Source organism: Ictalurus furcatus, chromosome 12, assembly GCF_023375685.1.
Source record: "Ictalurus furcatus strain D&B chromosome 12, Billie_1.0, whole genome shotgun sequence".
Classification (NCBI taxonomy): domain Eukaryota; kingdom Metazoa; phylum Chordata; class Actinopteri; order Siluriformes; family Ictaluridae; genus Ictalurus; species Ictalurus furcatus.
Genome location: NC_071266.1, coordinates 30,382,336 through 30,405,266, shown reverse-complemented (window position 1 = coordinate 30,405,266; position 22,931 = coordinate 30,382,336). Strand labels below are relative to the sequence as shown.

Below are 22,931 nucleotides of genomic sequence, written 5' to 3'. Positions count from 1 at the left end.
GGTCCTGGAAGGTCTGTCAGGGACCCCATTTGAGCCCTTAGAGTGAGCCTCTAAGAAGCTTCTGACTCTAAATGTGTAGCTCTTCTGCTGGCCTTAACATCTCTCAAGCGAGAAGGAGATCTACAAACTCTCTCTGTTGCCCCTTCCTGCCTTGACTTTGCCCCTGGATTAGCCAAAGCCTTCCTGTATCCTATGCTGGATTATATTCCTAATGTGCCTACATGCCCACCCTGTGGTGTTGCAGGCTTTCTGCCCTCCTCCATTCCCCACACCGGAACAAGAGAGAATTCAACTACTGTGTCCAGTAAGGGCTCTCTGTACTTACATCCACCGCTCCGGATAAGTCAGAGCAGCTGCTGGTCTGCTTTGGCGGTGACAGTAGAGGTGATGCTCTGTCAAAGCAGCCCATCTCTAAGTGGATAGTGGAAGCAATCTGTATTGCTTATGAGGCACGCTGTCTCACTGCGCCTGTGGCATAAGGGCTCATTCCACTAGGGCGGTCGCCTCCAAGAAGGCTTTGTCCAAAGGGGTATCCTTACAGGATGTGTGTGCTGCTGCAGGGTGGTCTACACCACACACATTCATTAGTTATTACAGCCTGGATATTCATTCCACCCCAGACTCAAGTGTCTTGCAGTGACCCTCGGGCTTGGGTCTTTTTGAACAGGCCGTACCCTCGGTATAACAGAGTGGGTATTCTCGTTCCCATAGTGTTATGCTAAACGCAACGTCGAAGTTCCCTTTGAAAGGGAACATCTGGGTTATGCATGTAACCCTGTTCCCTGAAAAGGGAACGAGACGTTGCGTAGCTTTGTCATATCAGGGCAGGCCTGCGAATTGTGTCTTCGTTTCAGATAATAGAGGCTGATGGCGTGGTTCACATGTGCCATATTTAAATCACGTGACACGCTTAATTGCTACGTCACCTGATCATGGCAGGCCTATAAATAGGCAGGATTTTACACAAGCTTCAGATGCCGGTCACATGCGAGAGGAGCTCCCATAGTGTTATGCTAAACGCAACATCTCGTTCCCTTCTCAAGGTACAGGGTTACATGTGTAACCCAGACGTTTTTGTTATGGTTTATGTTCTCTCTCTGCCCTTGTCATGTTATGTGTCATCATTATCAGATGTTTCTGTTTCCCCCTTTGATTAGTTTGCATATGTAAAACCCCCATGTGTCTTTTGTTCGGGGCAAATTATTGTTTCAGTGTTTGCCGTCCAAGCTGTACTGAACCTTTTGATTTGTTCACATTCCTGGTTTTCTGATTTTGGTTTTTGTAGTGTTTTGCCTGTTGTCCATAAAATAGAATTTACATCAAACAGAATTTACTTTTATACAGTTAGAAATAGGAAACGTATTTAAAAAAGTATAAAAAATTTTTTTTTTAAATATAATGTAGGATATAAAGATTGGTGGCAGCAACAGTCTGACAATAATTGGTATAAAGTGCAGATATATGAAATTATTTGTGGAGTTTAATGCTGTTCAACATTAAGTTGAGGTTGTTGTCTTGAAATTGCTCACAGATATAAAACATAAATATTTATAAATACAAGATATAAATACAGGATAAAATGAATGAATAGAAGGACACAATTAATGAACAGAAAATGTATTAAGGAATGTAGTGTGGGTGTTGTGAAAGCAAGTCCTAGCTCTAGTACTTGGTGTTGTCCTGATTGAGGGCCCAATTGACCTGTTGAAAGAAGCTCCTCTTCATTCTCTCTGTGATGGTTTTCAGAGAGTGGATGCACTTCCCTGACCACAGCAGAGAAAAGAGTCCATTGTCCGGATTATCTTTCTGGCCTTGGTTCAGCACCGCTGGCTGTAGATAGACTGCAGTTCAGGGAGCTCATTGCAGATGGTGTGCTCAGCTTATCACGCCACCCTCTGGAGAGCTCACCTATCTTGCTTGGTGCTGTTCCCAAAACAGGCTATTATGCTTCCCATCAAAGTTGCTCTTGATGGTGCAGGGTTAAAAGTTCCTTAGCACCTTAGAGGGCACTTTAAAGTCTGTTAAGCATCTAAGGTGGTAAAAATGCAGCCAGGCCTTCTTTACCATGGTGCTGATGTGACAAGACCATGACAGGTCCTGCATGATGTGAACACCAAGGTACTGAAAACTGTCTGCTCTCTCCATTGGATTTCCATTGATCTTAGGAGAGAGGTAGTTTCTCTCCTGCTACATGCTGAAGTCCATTATAAACTCCTTTGTCTTGCTGATGTTCAGGAGGAGGTTGTTCTCCTGTCACCAGTTTTCCAGGCTTTTAATCTCCTCCAAGTAGGCTTTCTCATTTTTATCAAAGATCAGGCCCACCATAACAGTGTCCTCAGCAAACTTGACAAAGGTGGTACAGTTGGTAGTGAGCACACACTCATAAGTGTACAATGAGTACAGCAGTGGACTCCAGTGCTGAGGGTGAGGAAGGGTGAGACATGTCTGCCCAGCTGTACTGCTTGAGGTTTGTTTGTAAGGAAGCTGGTGATCCACTAACACAGGGAGGGGCCAACTTGTCCCAGGTACTCCAACTTGGTGGTGAGCATGTGGGATTCCCGATTGTGCCAGGTAGAGGTTGAATATCTCTGTGAGCACCAGTGCTAGCTGATTAGTTCAGGCTCAAAGGACTCAACCTGAGACGCTGTCTGGTCCTGCTGCCGTCCCCGTGTTCACTCTCCTGATAGCCTTCCTCACGTCATGCACTTTAAATGATTAAAGCATTTACCGTTCTGATACTCTCTGCAACCTGTTGGAACTATGACTCTAGTTTCCTCCCATTGCACTGCTTCACCTCTTTCACTGCTCTGTGCACGTTGCAGGATGCAATCTTATACTTGTTCATGTTCCTGGTGGCAAGTCCCACTTTGTAAGAGATAAAGATCTCAGAGCATCATGGATGGTTTTATGGTTTTTAGGAGTTAGTGATGAAGAAATGTTGAAGTCTATCCTCACCACCTGGTCGGGAAGCTGAAGATCCAGCTGCACATGAAGGGTTTAGTCCTAGGTCTGCCCTAGCTTAGAGGACAGTGTGGTGTTGAAAGTTGAGCTGTAATCTGCAAACAAAATTCTCACATAGATGTTCCAAGAGATGTTAGAAAAATATATTTGAAGTATATTCCCATTGATTTTTTTATTATTATTTGTACACCTGGGTGACTAGGAACAAGAAATTGTTCAACCATGACTTCCTGTATCACAGGTGTATAAATATGAGGTAGCACATAGGCCAAATTCCCTTAGTTGTTCAGAACAATGGGTAGGACCAAGAAATATAGTTGTGATTGGCAGCAAGAGGTTGAGCTTTGGGAATGAGAAGTGGTTATAAGAAAATTGCAAAAGTATTGAAAATACCCATTTCTACCACCAATGCAATAATTAAGAAGTTCCAGTCAACTGGAAATGTTATGAATCAACCTGGAATTAAACACATGTCTATATCATCTCAACACACTGTGAAGAGGATGGTTCAAGTGGCCAAAAAATCTCCAAGCATAACAGCTGGAGAATTGCAGAAGTTAGATACATCTTGGAGTCAGAAAGTTTCCAAAACTACAATCCGAAGTCACCTACATCACCAGAAGTTGTTTGGAAGGGTTTCAGGAAAAAAAGCCTCTACTCTCATTCAAAAACAAACTCGAGCATCTTCAGTTTGCCAGACATTACTGGAACTTCAAATAGGATCAGGTTCTATGGTCAGATGAAACCAAAATAGAGCTTTTTGGTTATAAACACCAGAGGTGGTTTTGGCACACACAGAGAGGTAGCCATATGGAAAAGTTCCTCATGCCCATGGTTAATTATGGTGGTGGCTCTTTAATGTTTTGGGGCTGTTTTTCTGCCAGAGGACCTGGACATTTTGTTAGGATACATGGCATCATGGACTCTATCAAATATCAACAGATATTAAATGAAAACCTGACTGCGTCTGCCAGAAAGCTTCAAATGTGCCGTGGTTGGATCTTCCAGCAGGACAGTGATCCAAAACATACATCAAAATCAACACAAAAATGGTTTACTGACCAAAAAATCAAATGGCAAATGTTTATCCAAAGTGCTTTACACCATGTCTCATTCACCCACTCACACATCAATGGTAGCAGAGCTGCCATGCAAGGCATTAACTTGCCATCGGGAGAAACCTGGGGCTCAGTGTCTTGCCCAAGGACACTTCGGCATGTGGAGTCATATGGAGCGGGAATCAAACCGCCAACCCTACAATTAGTGGACAACCCACTCTACCACCTGATCCACAGCCACCCAAATCAAGGTCCTGCCATGGCCATCCCAGTCCCCTGACTTGAACCCCATAGAAAACCTGTGGGGTGAACTGAAGAGGAGAGTCCACCAGCATGGACCTCAAAATGTTAAGGATCTGGAGAGATTCTGTATGTAGAAATGGTCTCAGATCCCTCAGATCCCTTGCCATGTATTCTCCAAACTCATCAGGCATTATAGGAGGAGACTCAGAGCTGTTATCTTGGCTAAGGGAGTTAGCACAAAGTATTGACTAAAAGCATGCCAATAATTGTTGCACACCTATATTTAGCAAATTTTTTTTTTATAAACCTGTGTTTTGTTTGCAATTCTTTGATATCCATTAGAGCAGAGTATTTTTGTGATTTTTTTTAGACAAATGTTAAAAAGGTTAAACGATAAAGACAAATTTTCAGTCTTCTGTGCCAATATTAGTGGAGGGCGCTGTACAATCATGAAGTTGCTCATCACTAGACAGAATGCTGTTCTGTTTTGACAAGAGACAAAAGATGGTAACTTCAAGAAATGATGAGTGACAGCTGAGTTTCCATGGAGATGGCGACAGAATGGACACTAGAGACTGAAGAGTAAACAAACAAAGTCAACACACACACACACACACACCAGATCAGATGACAAATTCTAAGATTCTAAGTAAGATTGAAACAGATTCTTGCAGTGGAGAAATTAACATAAAGTAAGATCTTGACAATAAAAAAGAGATCTGTCTGTGTAGGTCCTCAATAAGCAGCAATGATTTTATGGCAATGTAAACCTGTACTGATGATCAGCCAGAGTCTGTCAGAACAGCAAATAAAGTAATATATACACACTACTGGTCAAAAATTTGGAGATACTCGACTGAAATGTTTTTCATGATCTTAAAAATCTTTAGATCTGAAGGTGTAGGACTAAATGTCTGAAATTGGTATTGTAGACAAATATATAATTGTGCCAACATATTCATTTGTTTCATTACATAACTAACATTTTATTTTAAATTTTAATGGATGACTTGGAGTGAAATATTCTAAAAAGTAGCTAATAGGTGTCCAGCATAGGTTTGAACTCCTTTAATACTGTTAAAAAAGCATCTCAGGAGGATTCCTCAAGAAATTGGTTGAAAAAATGCCAAGAATACATTTCTGGAAATTCTAGGCAAAAAAGGGGGTCTACTCTGAAGATGCTAAAATACTAAATTATTTGTATTTAGTTCGTTTTTTTTTCATCACGACATAATTCCCATAGCTCCATTCAGTTCTCCATCTAATTCTTGTGTTATTCAAGAATTTTGATGACTATTATTGAAAGGAAATTCTCTTGTATCATGTACTCTCATATTTTGAACAGTATTAAGACACCTTGGATACGGGGAATACTGGGTTATAGTTTCTGTTTGTGTGTCTCTGTGCTATCAAATACCTATGATGAATGTATACATTTAATTACCTCTTTAAATAAGCTGATCAACTGCCATCCTTTATTATAGCTGGCACATGTATTTTCTGTCTCTTGAAAAGACTTATTTTCATAGTGTGCTGTGTGTTTTTGTTTTGTCTATCTGACAGATTATTGATTGGATTTACATTTACATTTTTACATTTATTCATTTAGCAGACACCTTTATCCAAAGTGACTTACAAATGAGAAAATACAAGCAAAGCGATATCAAGCAGAGAACAATACAAGAAGTGCTACCATACAGATCCATTAATTGAGTTCCAGAAGAAGAAAAGTGCGCAGAGTAGACGTGTAAGTGCCAGAGAATGTTTCATTTTTTTAAGGGTTGTTTAGGTGTTCACAGAAGAGGTGGGTCTTTAGCTGTTTCTTTTAGATGGTGACAGATTCTGCGGTCCAGATTGAGGTCGGAAGTTCATTCCACCAGTGAGGAACAGTTAGTTTGAAGGTTCTTGAAAGGGACCTAGAGCCACGCTGAGTAGGTACTACTAAGCGTCGGTCGTTTATTGATCGCAGATTGCGTTTGAGAACGTAAGCCTTCAGGAGAGAGTTAAGGTAGGAGGGTGATGTTCCAGACTATGTTTTGTAGGTGAGCATCAAGGCCTTGACTTTGATGCGGGTGACTAAAGGAAGCTAAAGGAGGGAGATGAAGAGGGGTGTGATATGGGTTCTCCTGGTCTGGTTGAAGATGAGGCGTGCTACTGAATCCTGAATCATTTGAAGGGGTTTGGTGGAGCTGCTGGGAGGCCTGAGAGTAGTGAGTTGCAGTAGACCAGTTTTGAGTTAACAAGAGCATGGACTAGTAGTTGTATAGCCTGTTCGGTGAGGTAGGGTCTGATTTTCTTGATGTTGTACAGGATGAACCTACAGGACCCCGCAGTTGTCAAGCTGTCATCAAGAATTACCCCAAGGTTTCTGGCTGTCCTGGTTGGCTTGAGTGTGGTTGAGCCGAGCTGTACATGTCTGGAAGCTGGCTGGGTCATTCCAAAACCTTGAACTTGTTCTGGTGAAGCCATTCTTTTATTGATCTGGAGGTTTGCTTTGGGTCTTTGTCATGCTGAAAGCTGACATTCCTCTTCATCTTAAATGTTTTAGCAGAAGTCTTAAGACCATAGCACATTATTCCACATGGTTTTGGGAGATTGAATGTATTTTATATTTATTTTGTGGTTTAAAAAGGCCTGTCTTGCCACCCTACTCCATAGCCCAAATATATACTACTGTGGGGGTAATGGTGGCTCAGTGTTTAAAGGCTCTGGGATACTGATCAGAAGGTCAGGAGTTAGGGTTAGGGTCCAAGCCAAGCTGTACCACTGTTGGGCCCTTGGGCAAGGCCCTTAACCCTCAATTGCTCATCTGTATAAATTAGATAAATATAAGTCACTCTGGATAAAGGCATCTGCCAAATCCCATATATAAAATATAAAGAATTTGGGAGATTTTTGCCACATATAGGGAGCAACCAGTACTTGCCAGAAATTGCTGCACTTCTTTTAATGTTTCTGTAGGCCTCTTGGCAGCTTCAGTGACCAGTTTTCTCCTGATCTTCTCATCAATTTTAGAGAGATGTCCTGTTCTTAGTAGTGACACTGTTGTGCCATATTTTCGCCACTTGTTTATTATTGTCTTTACAATGTTCTCTGGTCTATCCAATGCCTTGGAAATGTTTTTGTAACCCTCTCCTGAGTGATATTTTTCAACAATGAGATCCTGTACCTGCTTTGTAAGATCTTTGCAGCCCATGGCTTTTCCAATTGGATGTTACCAATAAGATGTCAAGAAAATCTTATAGAAACAGCTGGACTTTATTTGGGGTTAATCAGTCACTTTAATTTATGGCAGATGTATACTAATTAATATTTAACATAAGTTTGAATGAGATTTGTTGATTCAGAACACTGCCACATTCCCAAATGTAAAAGGGTGTGCACACTTACGCAAGCTGGGTATTGGAATTTTTTTGTTTGTCTTTTTTTTCCTGGGTGTATTTGAATTGGTATTTATATGTTGCAATTTCACAATAAAGGTGAAAAAGGTTCTGGCATGATTTAACTTAGCTTCATTTTTTACATTACAAAAACCTGCTAATTTAAGAGGGGTGTGTAGACTTTTTATATCCACTGTATGTAAAAAAAATAAATCAGTTAGAATGAAAATCTAGGCAGCAAATTGTGGGATTTTGATCATTAAGCTCATGCTGAATTCAAGTTCATCAGGCCTCTGGTCGCACAGTGTAAAAATGAACTATACTCAGTGTCCAACATAATGTGAGCAGTTTAATTCTCTGTTATGTAATGGGGTTGGAGACAGATGCAAGTGCAGTTAAAGCTTTTAATGAAGAGCGGCATACAAACCCAAATTGTAGGGCAAAATCATAGTCAAAAACAGGTAAAAGTTCAGGAGATCGGCAAACAGAGTAGACAGGGCAAAGGCAGAACACAAAAATTGATAAACTGGGAACAAGATCAATGAACCGGAAACGAGAACACAGAACAAAAACTTGGTTATGCACTTGTGGCAAAACACAGAAAAGCGCTACTTTGCCCAGAACAAAGACATGTGAGGGGTTTAAATATACAACATTATCTAAGGGGATAATACAAAACAGCTGAGACATTAGGAAAGAACCAATAACATAACAGGGGCGGCGACAGGACAGAGGGGAGCACGAGGAGAAATCAGTTACAATTAATAACACGTCCAATACAGTTTAGTTCTCTGCTAATAAGGTATATTGCTGTTAATAAAGTGCCCAATACCACGTAACAGTTTGTTAATTAAGTGACTAATACCATATAATTTTGTTAATAATATGTAAAACTTGTTTTTGTATTAGTTCCCATTTTTGTCCTCTTCTTGTTACTGCTTAATTTTATAATCATGTTCAGCTCTACCTTGTTCCATCTCATTAGTTTGTTCATTAATTTAAACCCTCTGTGTGAAGTCTTGTGTTTATTTAGTTTCCTAATACTGTATATTTTAATCAGTTTATTTATGCTTTCCTTGCTTATACACACTGTGGAGCACAATTACAATGTGCCTATAGTATTTATTATTTAAATATAACAATAACAATAATAATATTAATAATTATTTTATTGCAAGTGTACAGTAATGATTATTAGTGTTATAAATCTTGTCTCACCAGGCCCCTGACAGAGCGGCTGAAGCTGCCAGGTGAGGCAGAGTGCATGGTCAGAGGGGCAGGGCATCATCCGTCCAGATCTAATGGAATTTCTGGACGGCTTATAAGGACTAATAACGGTGAGCAAAAACTTGACACCCAAATCTCCTACAGTATGCACGTCACTAACAACCATAAATAACACGAGACACACGCTCCAACATAAAATAACCACCTGCAACAATTCTGATTAAAATGAAGTTTGTGATCTAATATTTAGAATGGAACTTTAAAAATGACCAAGGTTCTAGTGTGAACTCTAATTTGAGGGTTATTTTTGGACACAACCCCAAATGGACATTATGAATTTTCTGCAAACCCAAGCTTAGACCATTCTATGTTACTAATGTAACAATTGAGCATTTTATTATGTAAGTAACATATATATGTGTAACATAAGTGATTAAAAACCAAAGGAATATTCCCTGCACTGACTCACCTAGTGGGAAGTGTTTTGTTGTTATAGGAAAAGAATTCACACCAAGGTGGTGTAATACAGCCTGGCTGTCATGTGAAGGTGGCAGATACAAGTGCAAAGTATGTTTTTATTTACAACAGGGCAGGTAGCAAACAATTAAAAAATTTGACAAAAAACAGTGATTTTATGCACAGTCATGTTAAATACACTGATGACACTTAAAATGTTATTTAAACTGCTGTTGTGCAGTACATACATGTCTCAAATCAAAAATCTTTAAAAAGTAAATAAAAAACATTTACTAGCATTGGTATGCAAAACAGGTCACAAGGTGACACGGTTTAAAAAAATTCACTACCTTTAATAATAATAATAATAATAATAATAATAATTCTTAAGTGTGAAATCATGATCTCGGTTTTGTCAGCATTGAATTTGAGGAAATTACTGTTTAACCAAATTTTTTACAATATTGATAGCAGTTAATGAGCTGATGGCATGTGTTTCATCAAAATGTGCGGTTGTATAAATCTGGGTGTCATAAGCATAGCAGTGATAACTGAGAATGTGACGACAGATGATCTAGTGGGAGATCATAAATTATGAACAGTAGTGGACCTAGTACAGAACCCTGGGGGATACCCTGAGTGAGAAGAGCAGTAAGGGATTTGTTTTTCTTAATAGAGATGAAATTCTTTCAGAAGTTCCTTCAGGAGCTATGTGAGCTATTGGATGTATTTGAACAAAAAAGATGGCACCAGCTAAGCAGCAGACTGAGCAGAAGACAGCAGACTGTTGCCTAGTACGTTTGTTTTAAAGTGCCTAGCATGTTTGTTTTATAGTGTTCTTAGTGTGTTTTTGTTTGTTTTATTGTTTTATTGTTATTCTTTTTATTGCTTGCCTGCGGGATTGTAGTCTATTGTAGTCTACTTTTGTTTTTACCGACTGCACCCGAAACAAAAGAATCAAGTGGATAAGACTGCTGTTTTCGTTCCTTCTCCTGAGACAATTACTCCTTGTGGAACAGCAGAGTCAACCACTAGTTATTGTCTACTCCAGACAAGAACTGCTGGAACTTGCACCGTTAGAAAAACTCGCCAGTACAAGACACAGTATTCCGGGAGAACTACTCAGGAGAAGACGCCGAGGGGCAAGAGCTGGAATGAAAAGAAACAGGAGGCAGAGAGAGAGAGAGAGGGGACATGGAGAGAAACTTATAGACCTACACTTCCATCCATTACCATGGTTAATGTCTCCTCCTTAAACAATAAGATGGAGGAATTAGAATCCCTCGTCATGAGCCAGAAAGTGTAGAGACAGAAATCGGTAGAGCAGCCTTTTGTGTTTTTGTGAAACGTGGCTCAAGGACATGCATTGTTCATAAATAACAAGTGGTGTAATCCTGGACATGCTACCATCAAGGAACAAATATGTGTATTATCTACCGAGGGAGTTTTCTGTTGTGATCGCCATTGTTGTTTACATTCCTTCATCTGTTTATGTGGAAGCAACCTGTGATGTAGTGCATGCTACTACCATGAGTCTGCAAGCTAAATATCTGGACTCATTTATTTTTATAACCAGTGATTTTAACCATGCCTCCCTCTCTAACATTCTGCCCATGTTTAAACAGTTTGTTGATTGCACTACAAGGAACAACAATACATTGATATTTTATATGTTAATGTTACAACAGTAACAACAGCAATTTTAAGATCAGTTTGAACAATGGCAGATGCAAGAGATGTGTTTAGCATATGTGATATTGGTGCTGAAATGACTGACTCACAGTGTTTAAGAAGAGAGGTTGGGGCAGGGTCCAACTGACAGGATGAAGAGTTCGAATGTAAAATTAAATCACTGACTGATGATGGGTAAGTTGGAGTGAAGGTGGAGAAAGGGTGGACAGGATGTTCAGATGGACATTTGTGCAAGGGATCATCAGAAATGGTTGACATGAAAGTTTGTAAAAGGATGCAATTTTATCTGGAAAGAAGTGCATAAATGAGTCAAATATCATCAGAGCTGTTTGAGTCTAGAGCGGGCAGGTGAATTAGCTTGTTCACCATAGAAAAGAGGGCCCTAGGTCTACAACTTGCTTGATGGATAATAGGGGAAAAGTACATTGAACATGCAGTGTTGAGTGCTGCTCTGTAGTTCAGCTGATGTTCTGTAAGAGATAATGAAAGAACAGTGAGGCCTGTTCTTCTACAGAGTTGTTCAAGACGATGACCCGCTCTCTTCATTGCTTGCAGTTCAAGAGTAAAGAAAGGTGATGAGTGAGAAGAGGGCACCAGCTTTGTCTTGATGGGGAAGAGCTCATCAAGAGCAGCTGAGATAGCTGAATTATAATTTGAGAGGATTTTTGAAGGACAGGATAATTTAAAAGCACCCTTGGAACAGCACCCTCCTACCTCTCTCCTGAAGGCTTACGTTCCCTCACGCAATCTGCAATCAGTCAACGACTGATGCTTAGTAGTACCTACTCAGCGTGCCTCAAGGTCCCTTTCAAGAACATTCAAACTATCTGTTCCTCAGTGGTGGAATGAACTTCCAACCTCAATCTGGACCGCAGAATCTCTCACCATCTTCAAACAACAGCTAAAGACCCACCTCTTTCATGAACACCTAACCAACCCATAAAAAAAAAATACAAAAAATTTACTCTGGCACTTACACGTCTACTCTGCACACTTTGATTCTTCTGGAACTCAATTAACGAATCTTGTATGGTAGCACTACTTGTATTGTTCTCTGCTTGATATATCGCTTTGCTTGTATTTTCTCATTTGTAAGTCGCTTTGGATAAAAGCTTCTGCTAAATGAATAAATGTAAATGTAAAAGAGTCAGGAAATAACAGTGTACAGACAGAGGTGGAGAATGATGAGGGGTCAACTGCTTTTAGGGTGCGATAAGATACCACAGTTTTCTTGTGACATACAGCGAGGAAAATTAAATGAAAATTCTCTATATATTAACTGTTTAGTGTTAGTGTTAGATTAGTACATAAGTATGTGATTTGAGACAACCCTGTTTAGTAGAGGTAGAGTTGAGGTAGATTGTTTAAATGTGACTCCCAGTAAAATTTTAAAATATTAGCACACAAAATCAATCTTCGATATTTCTGATATTAATTTGTAAAATGAATGAATGAAACAGAAGAGGAGATTGTGAGTTTCTCTTGTGACCCCATTTGTAAATCAAGTGACCCCAGGGTTTGGAAACCCATGCTCTACTGCCTCTTGAACATTGCATTTGTGACTGAACACAAAGTCAAACATTGGAACCTAAGCTTTCATTAAGCTTATGATTTTTAAAAAATGGCTGACATATGAGATACTAAAGGTTATTACCTCAATCACCTTTTGACCTTTAGTCAGCAATTACTTTTAAACTAATTCAGGATATGAGATAATTCATGCAGTCACCATGGTGATTTAGAGGAAGTGGTTTACTGAAGGACTAATTAAAATAGAATTAACTAAAACCAAAGCCAAAACCTACTGAGAACTCACAGTATGGATGGCTGGACAAAACACACACGCACACACACACACACACACACACACACACACACCATAATTTTTCTTCTTTTCTTGTGGTTCATATTCAAGGTTCTAATGAGAGCTTAAAGATCCATCTGTACACACACACACACACACACACACACAGCAGATTTAGCAGATGCCCTTATCCAGAAGGACTTATACAAGACACATCCCCGTGTTGCCTGCATCATATTTAAACCACTAATGATTGCCTACAAAGCCAAAAATGGACGAGTGCAAACCTACCTTCAAGCTCTTATCACATCCAGCACTCAGTCAGACTCACAATGTGGAACTACAGCTGTCAGCAAGTAACTGAATCTATATTTTTTTTAATGTAAAATTCTGTTTTATACAACTAGTATAGCTTATTATATATCACTGTAAATGGTAAATTGTGTTAATAAATTCTATGCTGAAGTGAACACCTTGATTATCTTGAATCTACTTTGCATGAAATTTTGGAAACAACATTGTGAGAACAAAAAAATTGTTGAAAAAAATGTTGTCAGAATAAAAAGATGCTCAAAAAACTTGGTAAACAGTGTAATGAGACATGAAGATAAGACATTATGTAATTCCCTACTGTAATGCAATTTCATTTTATATAATATAAAACAAAATAATTTATATTGAGTAACTAACATTTAAGACACAATATGGCCAAACATTTAGGTTTTTGTTTTTTTTTTGCTCCGTCAATGGAAGCAGTTCCCAAAGAAGCCACAGCTGGATAGAGCGTTGAAAGTTCAGACTAACTGACAGCCTATAGAACTCGAATTTTGTATAGCAAACAGACAAACAGCATGATACACACAGTGAAATGTACTAGTGCTGTTATAGTAAGTATCAACACTCTTGGAACACCACTTGTCCAATCAAATTAGTCAGCCAGAACTAAGTTTTGTATAATTCAGTTCAATTCAATTCGGTTTTATTTGTATATGGCTTTTAACAATGGACATTGTCCCAAAGCAGCTTTACAGAAACATATAAATTCAGGATATAGATTTTAAATGTATAATTGCCTAATGAGCAGCCAGAGGCGATGGTGGTGAGGAAAAACTCCCTGAGATGATATGAGTAAGAAACCTTGAGAGGAATAAGACTCAGAAAGGAACCTATCCTCATCTGGGTAACAGCAGATTATAAATAAATGCACCCCTTCTATAAATGTGCTAATACTACATAGTCAAACAGTGCAGTTGTGTAACCAGGAAATTCATTACAGTTTGTAGATGAAGTCTGTTTTGTTGAATTTATCCACTGTTCACTGAGTGCAAAACTGTTTGTGGCAATTGCAGTGCTAAAGCTATCAGCGATTGTAATTCCAAGTCATCATAGTATAACTGTTCATATGGGTTCATCAGGGTGGATCAGGCAGGTCCGGACAGCAGAAGGGGTCAGGATCACTGGTATCTCAGGAGTAACATGTGTAGCTCAACAGAGAGAGAGGGAGAGGGAAAGAGAGGGAGAGATTATTAGTTATGCTTATTGTCCCAAAATGGTTAAGCAAAATGTATTTTGTGTAAGTAGGGACTCATAACTAAAAGGGAGAGACAGAAAGTAAACAAATATGTTTTTAGCCTGGACTTAAACACTGAGACTGCGTTTGATTCCCAACACTAATTGGAATGCTGTTGCATAACTGTGGGGCGTTGTAAGAAAATGGTCCTGCTGTAGCATTCGCTATTTGAGGTACCAACAGGTGTGGATAAGTTAGGGGTGATGTGGTCTTATTTTCTGGTTCTAGTAAGGACTCTTGCAGCTGCATTCTGGACTAACTGGAGGTTGTTTATATACCTACTGGAACAGCCAGACAGTAAGGCATTACACTAACCCAACTTAGGTAACAAAACCAGAGGCCAGAATGAGAACGCTAGCTCCAGATGCAGGAAGCTGTCCTCGGCACTTAAGTCAATCAGCATGAGCAGGTGAATGTATAGCTGGTTGTGGCACTGGGTGGCTGCAATCTGGAAGTGGGACAGGGAGACAGGAGAAGTGGACGTTCAACGAGCCCCTCTTTTAGCCGACGAAGACAGGTAGAGAGGAAGTGGCCTGGTTGGACGCAGTAGATGCACACACCTGCCTGAAACCTATGGTTACACTCAGCGGGGGTAAGATAGGCCCAGCCTATCTGCATGGGCTCTTCTCTGGGCAGAAGGGAGCTGGAAGGGACTCAGAGGCTAGACTGAGGCTCAGGGGCCAAGTTGACAGATAGGCAGAGAGGTTGAAGAGGAGCTTGAGAGGCCTAGGGCCAGCTGGCTTTCTCTCAGTGCCGCTCCCGCATGTGTTTATCCAGCCTGATGGCAAGAGAGATCAGAATGTCAATAGAGTACAACTCATCCATCAGGGCTAGATTGTCCTTCACCTGTTCATTGAGTCCACTGAAGAACACCCCCTGGAGTGCCTCCTGATTCCACCCGGTGTTGGCCAGGATGCAGAACTCCACTAAATAATCCGCCACACTGTAAGACCCCTGGTGGAGGGAGAGTGGGCATTTGGCAGCCTCCTTATCTTGGACGTGATGGTCGAAAACTTTCTGCAGTTTGGGAGTGAAGAAGGAGAGGGAGGACCACAGAGCTGGCTGCCTATCCAAAATGGCAGTGACCCAGGCTGAGGGATCTCCTCTTAGAAGCCCCATAATGTAGGTTACTTTGGCTTCGTCTGTGGCACAGGCAATAGGATGCTGAGCAAGCACAAGGGAACACTGGAGGAGGAAGTGCTTGCACCTCCCTAGGTCACCCTGGGACGTGTGCTTCATGCCAGGGTGGACTGGGAGAAGAAGCATTGGGAGGCTGACTGGGTTGCTCTCGCTCTCACTCTTACTAACCCTCTCTAGAGCCTGGATGTGCACCTCTAATGCTGCAATCTTCACCATCAGAGAGATAACTAATATACACTTAGCACAAATAAAGCTATTACTAACTCAACACACTGAACAAGCTGAATGTTTGTCATACTGGGTGTACCCGTGTCGAAGATAAGTGGTTATTATTTAGTCGGATCTGATGTGGATGAAGTCAAAAACATAAAACAAAAGTGTTTTTCGAAAAAAAATTAAAAATACGGCAGAAGGGAAAGTGAAACTGTAAGAAATGAAACACAAAATTATTAATGAAAAAGAAAGGAACAGTGTAATGTAAACGCCGACACAAGCAAGAAGTTCCCAGCAAACGATTCGAAAACAGGATCTACATCACAGGGACTACCTTTTTAACCTTTTGATCTTTTGCTTAAAAAAATAAAATAAAAATCACAAAACTACTCTGCTCTCATGGATATCAAACAATTGCAAACACAACAAAGGTTTATCCCAAAAAAGAAACTTTGTTAAATATAGGTGTGCAACAATTAATGGCACCCTTTTAGTCAATACTTTGTGCTACCGCCCTTTGCCAAGATAACAGCTCTGAGTCTTCTCCTATAATCCCTGGTGAGGTTGGAGAATACATGGCGATGGATCTGAGACCATTCCTCTTCACAGAATCTCTCCAGATCCTTCACATTTCGAGGTCCACGTAGGTGGACTCTCCTCTTCAGCTCACCCCACAGGTTTTCTATGGGTTTCAAGTCAGGGGACTGGGATGGCCATGGCAGGACCTTGATTTTTTGTGTTGATTTTCATTTTTGTGTTGATTTTGATGTATGTTTTGGATCATTGTCCTGCTTGATGTTTAAACCACAGCCCATTTGAAGCTTTCTGGCAGAGCCAGTTAGGTTTTCATTTAATATCTGTTGATGTTTGGTAGAGTACATGATGCCATGTATCCTAACAAAATGTCCAGGTCCTCTGGCAGAAAAACAGACCCCCAAAACATTAATGAGTCACCACAATATTTAACCATGGGCATTAGGAACTTTTCCATATGGCTACCTCTACCTTCTACCTTCCATATGTGCTCCAAAACCACCTCTGGAGTTTATTGCCAAAAAGCTCTATTTTAGTTTGGGACCATAGAACCTGATCCCATTTGAAGTTCCAGTAGTGTCTGGCAAACTGAAGACGCTTGAATTTGTTTTTGGAAGAGAGTAGAGACTTTTTTCTTGAAACCCGTCCAAACAACTTCTGATGATGTAGGTGACTTCGGATTGTAGTTTTGGAGACTTTCTGACCCCAAGACCCAACTAACTTCTGCAATTCTCCAGCTGTGATCCTTTGAGATTTTTTGGCCACTCAAACCATCATCTTCACAGTGCGTTGAGACGATATAGACACACATCCAATTCCAGGTCGATTCATAACATTTCCAGTTGACTTGAACTTCTTAATTTTTGCCCTGATGGTGGAAAAGGGAATTTATGATGCTAGTGCTATTTGATTATAGCCACTTCCCATTTTGTGAAGCTCAACAACCTTTTGCCGCACATCACAGCTATATTCCTTGGTCATACCCAATGTTCTGAATGACTAAGGGAATTTGGCCTATGTGTTATTTCATATTTATACCCCTGTGAAACAGGAAGTCATGGTTGAGCAATTTACTGTTCCGAGTCACCCAGGTGTACTAAAAAATATCAAAGAGAATACACTTGAATTCATAAGGGTGCCGATAATTGTTGCATGGGTGTGTGTGTGTGTGTGTGTGTGTGTACAGTAGCAGGGTAGTAACATGCTACATTTACTTTGCTACATTTGTTTGAGTAACTTTTTGAAACATTTTTTAAGAGTAGGGTAAACTGGCCATACTTGTACTCTTACTCAAGTTAATTTTTAATCACAGAAATGTACTTTTACTTCACTACACTCGGTGGCATTCCTCTATTACTGTTAAATGTTAATGAATATATGCAATTTTAATAATTAGTATATCTCATGTATAATAAGGTCACGAGTCTTGCAATGTGCTGCAGTGGTCTGAATGCAGATGGAACAACTGCTCACTTTTTTAGATGCTCAGTCCTGGAGAGGGGGAAAAGGCGAGCATCTTGACAGAGCATCTTGACATCTCGCTCATGTACATACATTGCTTCTGTGGCTGGAGCACTGCAGGTGAGACCACCTCGTGGGTCACAGGCTGGAGCTCTGGTCGCCACGTTGACCTCCAGCTGGAGCTCTGCGGGTGAGACCATCTCGTGGGTCTCAGGTTGGAGCTCTGGCGATGAGGGCACCATGTTTGACCTCTGGTTGGAGCTCTGCAGGTGAGACCACCTCGTGTGTCTCAAGCTGGGGCTCTGCCCTTGCTCCCTTGTGGAGCCGTTTGTGGGTATGCCAGCTGATTATAAACATTCCTGGGAGCAGGAATATGATCCATGGATCCTAAGATTACTAAGGTGGCTTCTTTTTCTTCTTGCTGCACAAAGGGGTCACAACACTCACAGATGTAATATTGGATCATTTTCCTCAATAAATAAACAGCCAAGTATAATATCTGTGCCTCATTTGTTTAATTGGTTTCTCTTTATCTACTTTAAGGACTTATTTATGCACATTCAGGTCATAGGTTTTAGGTCATATTTATGCACTTTCAAGCACCACTGTGTGTGTGTGTGTGTGTGTGTGTGTGTATATATATTATATATTTATATATTTATATATATATATATATATATATATATATATATATATATATAAATATATATATATATATATATATATATATATATATATATATATATATAAATGAATGAATGCCTTTTATTGTCACTATACACATGTACAATGAAATTAAGAGCCACTCCTTTTTTGTTCCGTGCCAACATGTACATAAAATAAACAAGATAAATAAGATAAATAAACAGATAAATAAACAAGATATTGGGGCGGATGGGGGAGGTACTATGAAATGCACAGTTTTGAGACACTATATACATATGCTGAGAAATCAGTACATGTATGTGTTTAGAATGGTAATAGCTTTTGGGAAAAAACTATTCTTAAATCTATTAGTCCTTGTTTTGATGCACCTGTAATGTCTCCCTGAGGGCAACAGATTGAACAGATCAAAGCCAGGGTGAGAGCTGTCCTTAATGATGGTTTTTCCTCTGCTGAGGCAACGGGAGGTGTAAATATCCATCAGGGAGGGGAGAGGGCAGCCAATGATCTTCTGTGCTGCACTTACTACTCTCTGAAGCCTCTCCCTGTCTGCCGCGGTGCAGCCACCGTACCACACCATGATACAGTATGTCAGCAGGCTCTCGACGGACGAGCGGTAGAAGATCAGCAGCAGATTGGGGTCCAGATTGTACTTCTTGAGAATCCTCAGGAAGTGTAGCCGCGTTTGAGCCTTCTTAATAACCGCTGTGATGTTGTCCGTCCAGGAGATGTCTGCAGAGATAAGGACGCCAAGAAACCGAAAGGTGTGGACCCTCTCCACATACTCACCATTGATGAAAAGGGGGGCCGGCTCAGTGTTCTGCTTCCTGAAGTCTACAATGAGTTCCTTGGTTTTCTTGGTGTTTAGAGCCAGATTGTTCTTTGAACACCAGGCTGCCAAGTTTAGGACTTCCTCTCTGTAGGCTACCTCATCTCCCTTTGAGATGAGTCCGACCACTGTGGTGTCATCAGCAAACTTGATGATAAGATTATTGTTGTGGACTGGACTACAGTCGTATGTGTAGAGACAGTACAGGTGGGGGCTCAACACACAGCCCTGTGGAGAACCTGTGCTCAACGTGCGGGTGGAGGAGAGGTGGGGTCAGAGTCTCACTGCCTGAGACCGGATGGTGAGAAAGTCCTTTATCCAGGCACATGTGAGCGGGGGGAGGCCAAGAGTGACCAATGTGGTGATGACAATGTCCGGAATGATTGTATTAAAAGCCGAACTGTAATCCACAAAAAGCATCCAGACGTAGCTCTGTTGCTGCTCTAGATGTCTCAACACGTAGTGGACAGCTACGGCGATAGCATCCTCTGTGGATCTGTTTGCATGATATGCAAACTGATAAGGATCGAAATCTGGGGGGAGGTAACCCTTGATGTGCTGAAGAACCAATCTCTCAAAGCACTTCATGATAACTGGAGTGAGGGCCACAGGACGATAATCATTTAGGCTAGTGGTGGGCGGCTTCTTTGGCACTGGGATGATTGTGGCTGATTTTAGGCAGGACGGGATGACTGCTTGGGCCAGGGAGAGATTGAAGATTCTGGTAAAAATGTGGGCAAGCTGGTGGGCACATGATCTGAGCACCTTACCAGGTACACCGTCTGGGCCAGCAGCTTTCCTGGGGTTCACTGCCAGAAACATCCGTCTAACATCGTGTTCCCTCACAGTAAGTAGAGTGGTGCAGGAACCAGAAGGGGATGGAGGCAGGGCTGGACTGGTACGGGAGCCAGGTGAGGGTGGAGGTGAGGCTGGAGCAGATGAGTGCTGTTGTTGTGATGTTTCAAAGTGAGCAAAGAAGCAATTTAGCTCTTCTGCCAGCATCGCACTCGGGTCACCTGTTGTCGCATCACGGCCTCTGTAGTTCGTGATGTTTTGGATGCCCTGCCACACCTCCCGTTTATTTTTGCTGAACAGGTGGGACTCTATGCTCCTCTTATAGACCGCCTTAGCTTCCTTAATACCACCTTTCAGGTTGGCACGAGCGGCTCTGTACAGAGCTCTATTACCAGACCTGAAGGCAGCGTCGCGGGCTTTGAGTAGTGTGCGGACCTGTTTGGTCATCCAAGGTTTCTGGTTTTGGAAAACCCGAATGTTTTTGTCCACAGTCACATTTCCGATACAGAACTTGATATAGTCCAGTACCGTTCCTGTTAATGTTTCTAGCTCTTGATGTTCAAACAAATCTCAGTCTGTCTGTTCGAAGCAGCCCTGTAGTTTGCAGAATGCATCGTCAGGCCAGGTGGTAACAGTCTTTATAGTGGTCTTGACACTGCGTCTGAGGGGGGTGTAGGCACGGGAGAGCAGGAGGGAGAGATGGTCTGATTGGCCGAGGTGGGGGAGAGGTATGGCTCTATACGCATGCTTAATGTTGGAGTAAACATGATCCAGAGTGTTCGCCCCTCTAGTAAAACACTTAACATGTTGATAGAATTTCGGGAGTACAGTCTTCAAGTTCGCCTTATTAAAGTCTCCTGCAATTATGTGAACACCGTCAGGGTAAGCCCGCTGCTGTTCGTTTATGGTGTTCAACAGGAGAGAGAGCGCCGTGTTCACATAGGCATCCGGTGGAATATACACAGCCGTGATAATCACTACTGTTAGCTCTCTCGGTAGAAAAAAGGGCCGACATCTTACAGACATGTACTCGAGGTCAGGGGAACAATGTTTATTTATCATTGTCCCCCCCCCCCCGCTCTTACCGGAGTCCTCAGTCCTGTCCCAGCGAAGCATAGTACGACCTGCTAGCTGCACGCTAGCATCGGGTATCCTCGGATGAAGCCAGGTTTCAGTAATAATCAAAACACAGCAATCACGAACGCGGCGATTTCCAGCTAGTTGTAATTCCAAATTGTCAATTTTATTCACTAGGGATCTGGCATTGGAGAGAAACAGGCTCGGTAAAGGTGGCTTGTGTGGTTGTTTTCTTAGCCTTAACATAATACTGGACCTGCATCCCCGCTTTTGCTTCCTCTCCCTCCTCCGTCTGCGCCGCCTTCTGGACCCGACAACAATCCACGGAGAGCCTGGCAATCTCGCTATGTCGTCTGGGATGTTGTGCGTGTGATGAAAGATTCTCGAAATAGGTATTCGGTGTTGGTCCCCAATATCCATAAGGTTCTGACTTGTATAGCGAATGTTCGTAGAACCAATAATGCACAAACAAGTAATAAAGAAATAATACAAAAACAACAAAAAAGAGCACTGAAAAGGAGAGCCGTGAGCCGCTGCAACTGTGTGCGCCGCCATCTTGCATACACAGTATATATATATATATACACTCACAGTATCTCACAAAAGTGAGTACACCCCTCACATTTTTGTAAATATTTGATTATATCTTTTCATGTGACAACACTGAAGAAGTAACACTTTGCTACAATGTAAAGTAGTAAGTGTACAGCTTGTATAACAGTGTAAATTTGCTGTCCCCTCAAAATAACTCAACACACAGCCGTTAATGTCTAAACCGCTGGCAACAAAAGTGAATACACCCCTAAGTGAAAATGTCCAAATTGGGCCCAATTAGCCATTTTCTCTCCCCGGTGTCATGTGACTTGTTAGTGTTACAAGGTCTCAGGTGTGAATGGGGAGCAGGTGTGTTAAATTTGGTTTCATCGCTCTCACACTCCCTCATACTGGTCACTGGAAGTTCAACATGGTACCTCATGGCAAAGAACTCTCTGAGGATCAGAAAAAAAGAATTGGCCATCATAAAACACTGATGAATGCATGACCAAATACAAATATTCCTAATCTATTGTATCTTTCCGTGTAAACAATCCAGATTGAAAAAGAGCTCCAAATGCAATCAAGACATTTTAATGTTTTTTATTTCCCTTACTTACTCTCAGCTCAGAATGACATGAACCTCATATTTAATAATAGTAATAATAATAGTAAATATGCTTTTTTTTAAAAAAATGCTGGCTGTCATATTGCTAAATTAATTCCTTCTGGGGGTGATTTTGTCCAAACAGAATTTATGTTGATTGATTCTAGAGACCAAAGCAACTATCTGTCCAGTCTCATCCCTTTTCTCATCCCAGTCTCATTTCCTTTACTTACAGAAGATACAACAGCCAGAGACTACTATAGAAGTTTCCCATTGATGGACCAAACATACTGTCAGTCATCACCTACGACTTTCCAACCCATTGCTTTCCACTCCAAAGAAAAGCCATTCCTCCTTCCACCAGAGATCCATTTTCCTGTCACTAACACCATAACACCCTCCCAGATCCCCAAGTCCAAGATCTCCAGGACCAACACCCAACCACTGATCTCCATCTCTGCCTTCCAAGCCTGGGAATCCAGTAAGAGTCCTGCTCAGCATCATGTCTCTCTCACTGGCCAACCACAACCATCAATGTCCCAGCCCAACAACCGAGGCCACATCTACTTAAACAAGTTCCAGTTTAGAACAGAGACCCTGCCTGAGCTGATATATCAACCCCTGGGGTACAAACATTCCCCTCAGGCTCTTCCGAAACACAAGGGGCTTCACACAAACAGCAAGACA

The 22,931-nt window shown here is 41.2% G+C and overlaps 1 protein-coding gene across 2 annotated transcripts in view; it reads left to right on the top strand.

The window, feature by feature from the left end:
- LOC128616358 (protein shisa-9-like) overlaps positions 1–22,565 on the top strand; it is a 36,787-nt gene extending 14,222 nt beyond the window's left edge. Inside the window, exons 1-2 of one of the 2 annotated variants that reach the window (XR_008387420.1) lie at positions 8,891–8,979; positions 22,480–22,565. Coding sequence is in view for 1 of the 2 variants with exons in the window: in XM_053638964.1 (XP_053494939.1) it covers positions 22,480–22,507 (28 nt within the window). In the remaining variant the exon portion in view is untranslated. Of the gene's footprint in view, positions 1–8,890; positions 8,980–22,479 lie in introns of those variants that run through there. The other variant, XM_053638964.1, reaches the window with a different exon arrangement.
- Positions 22,566–22,931: the final 366 nt, after the last annotated feature.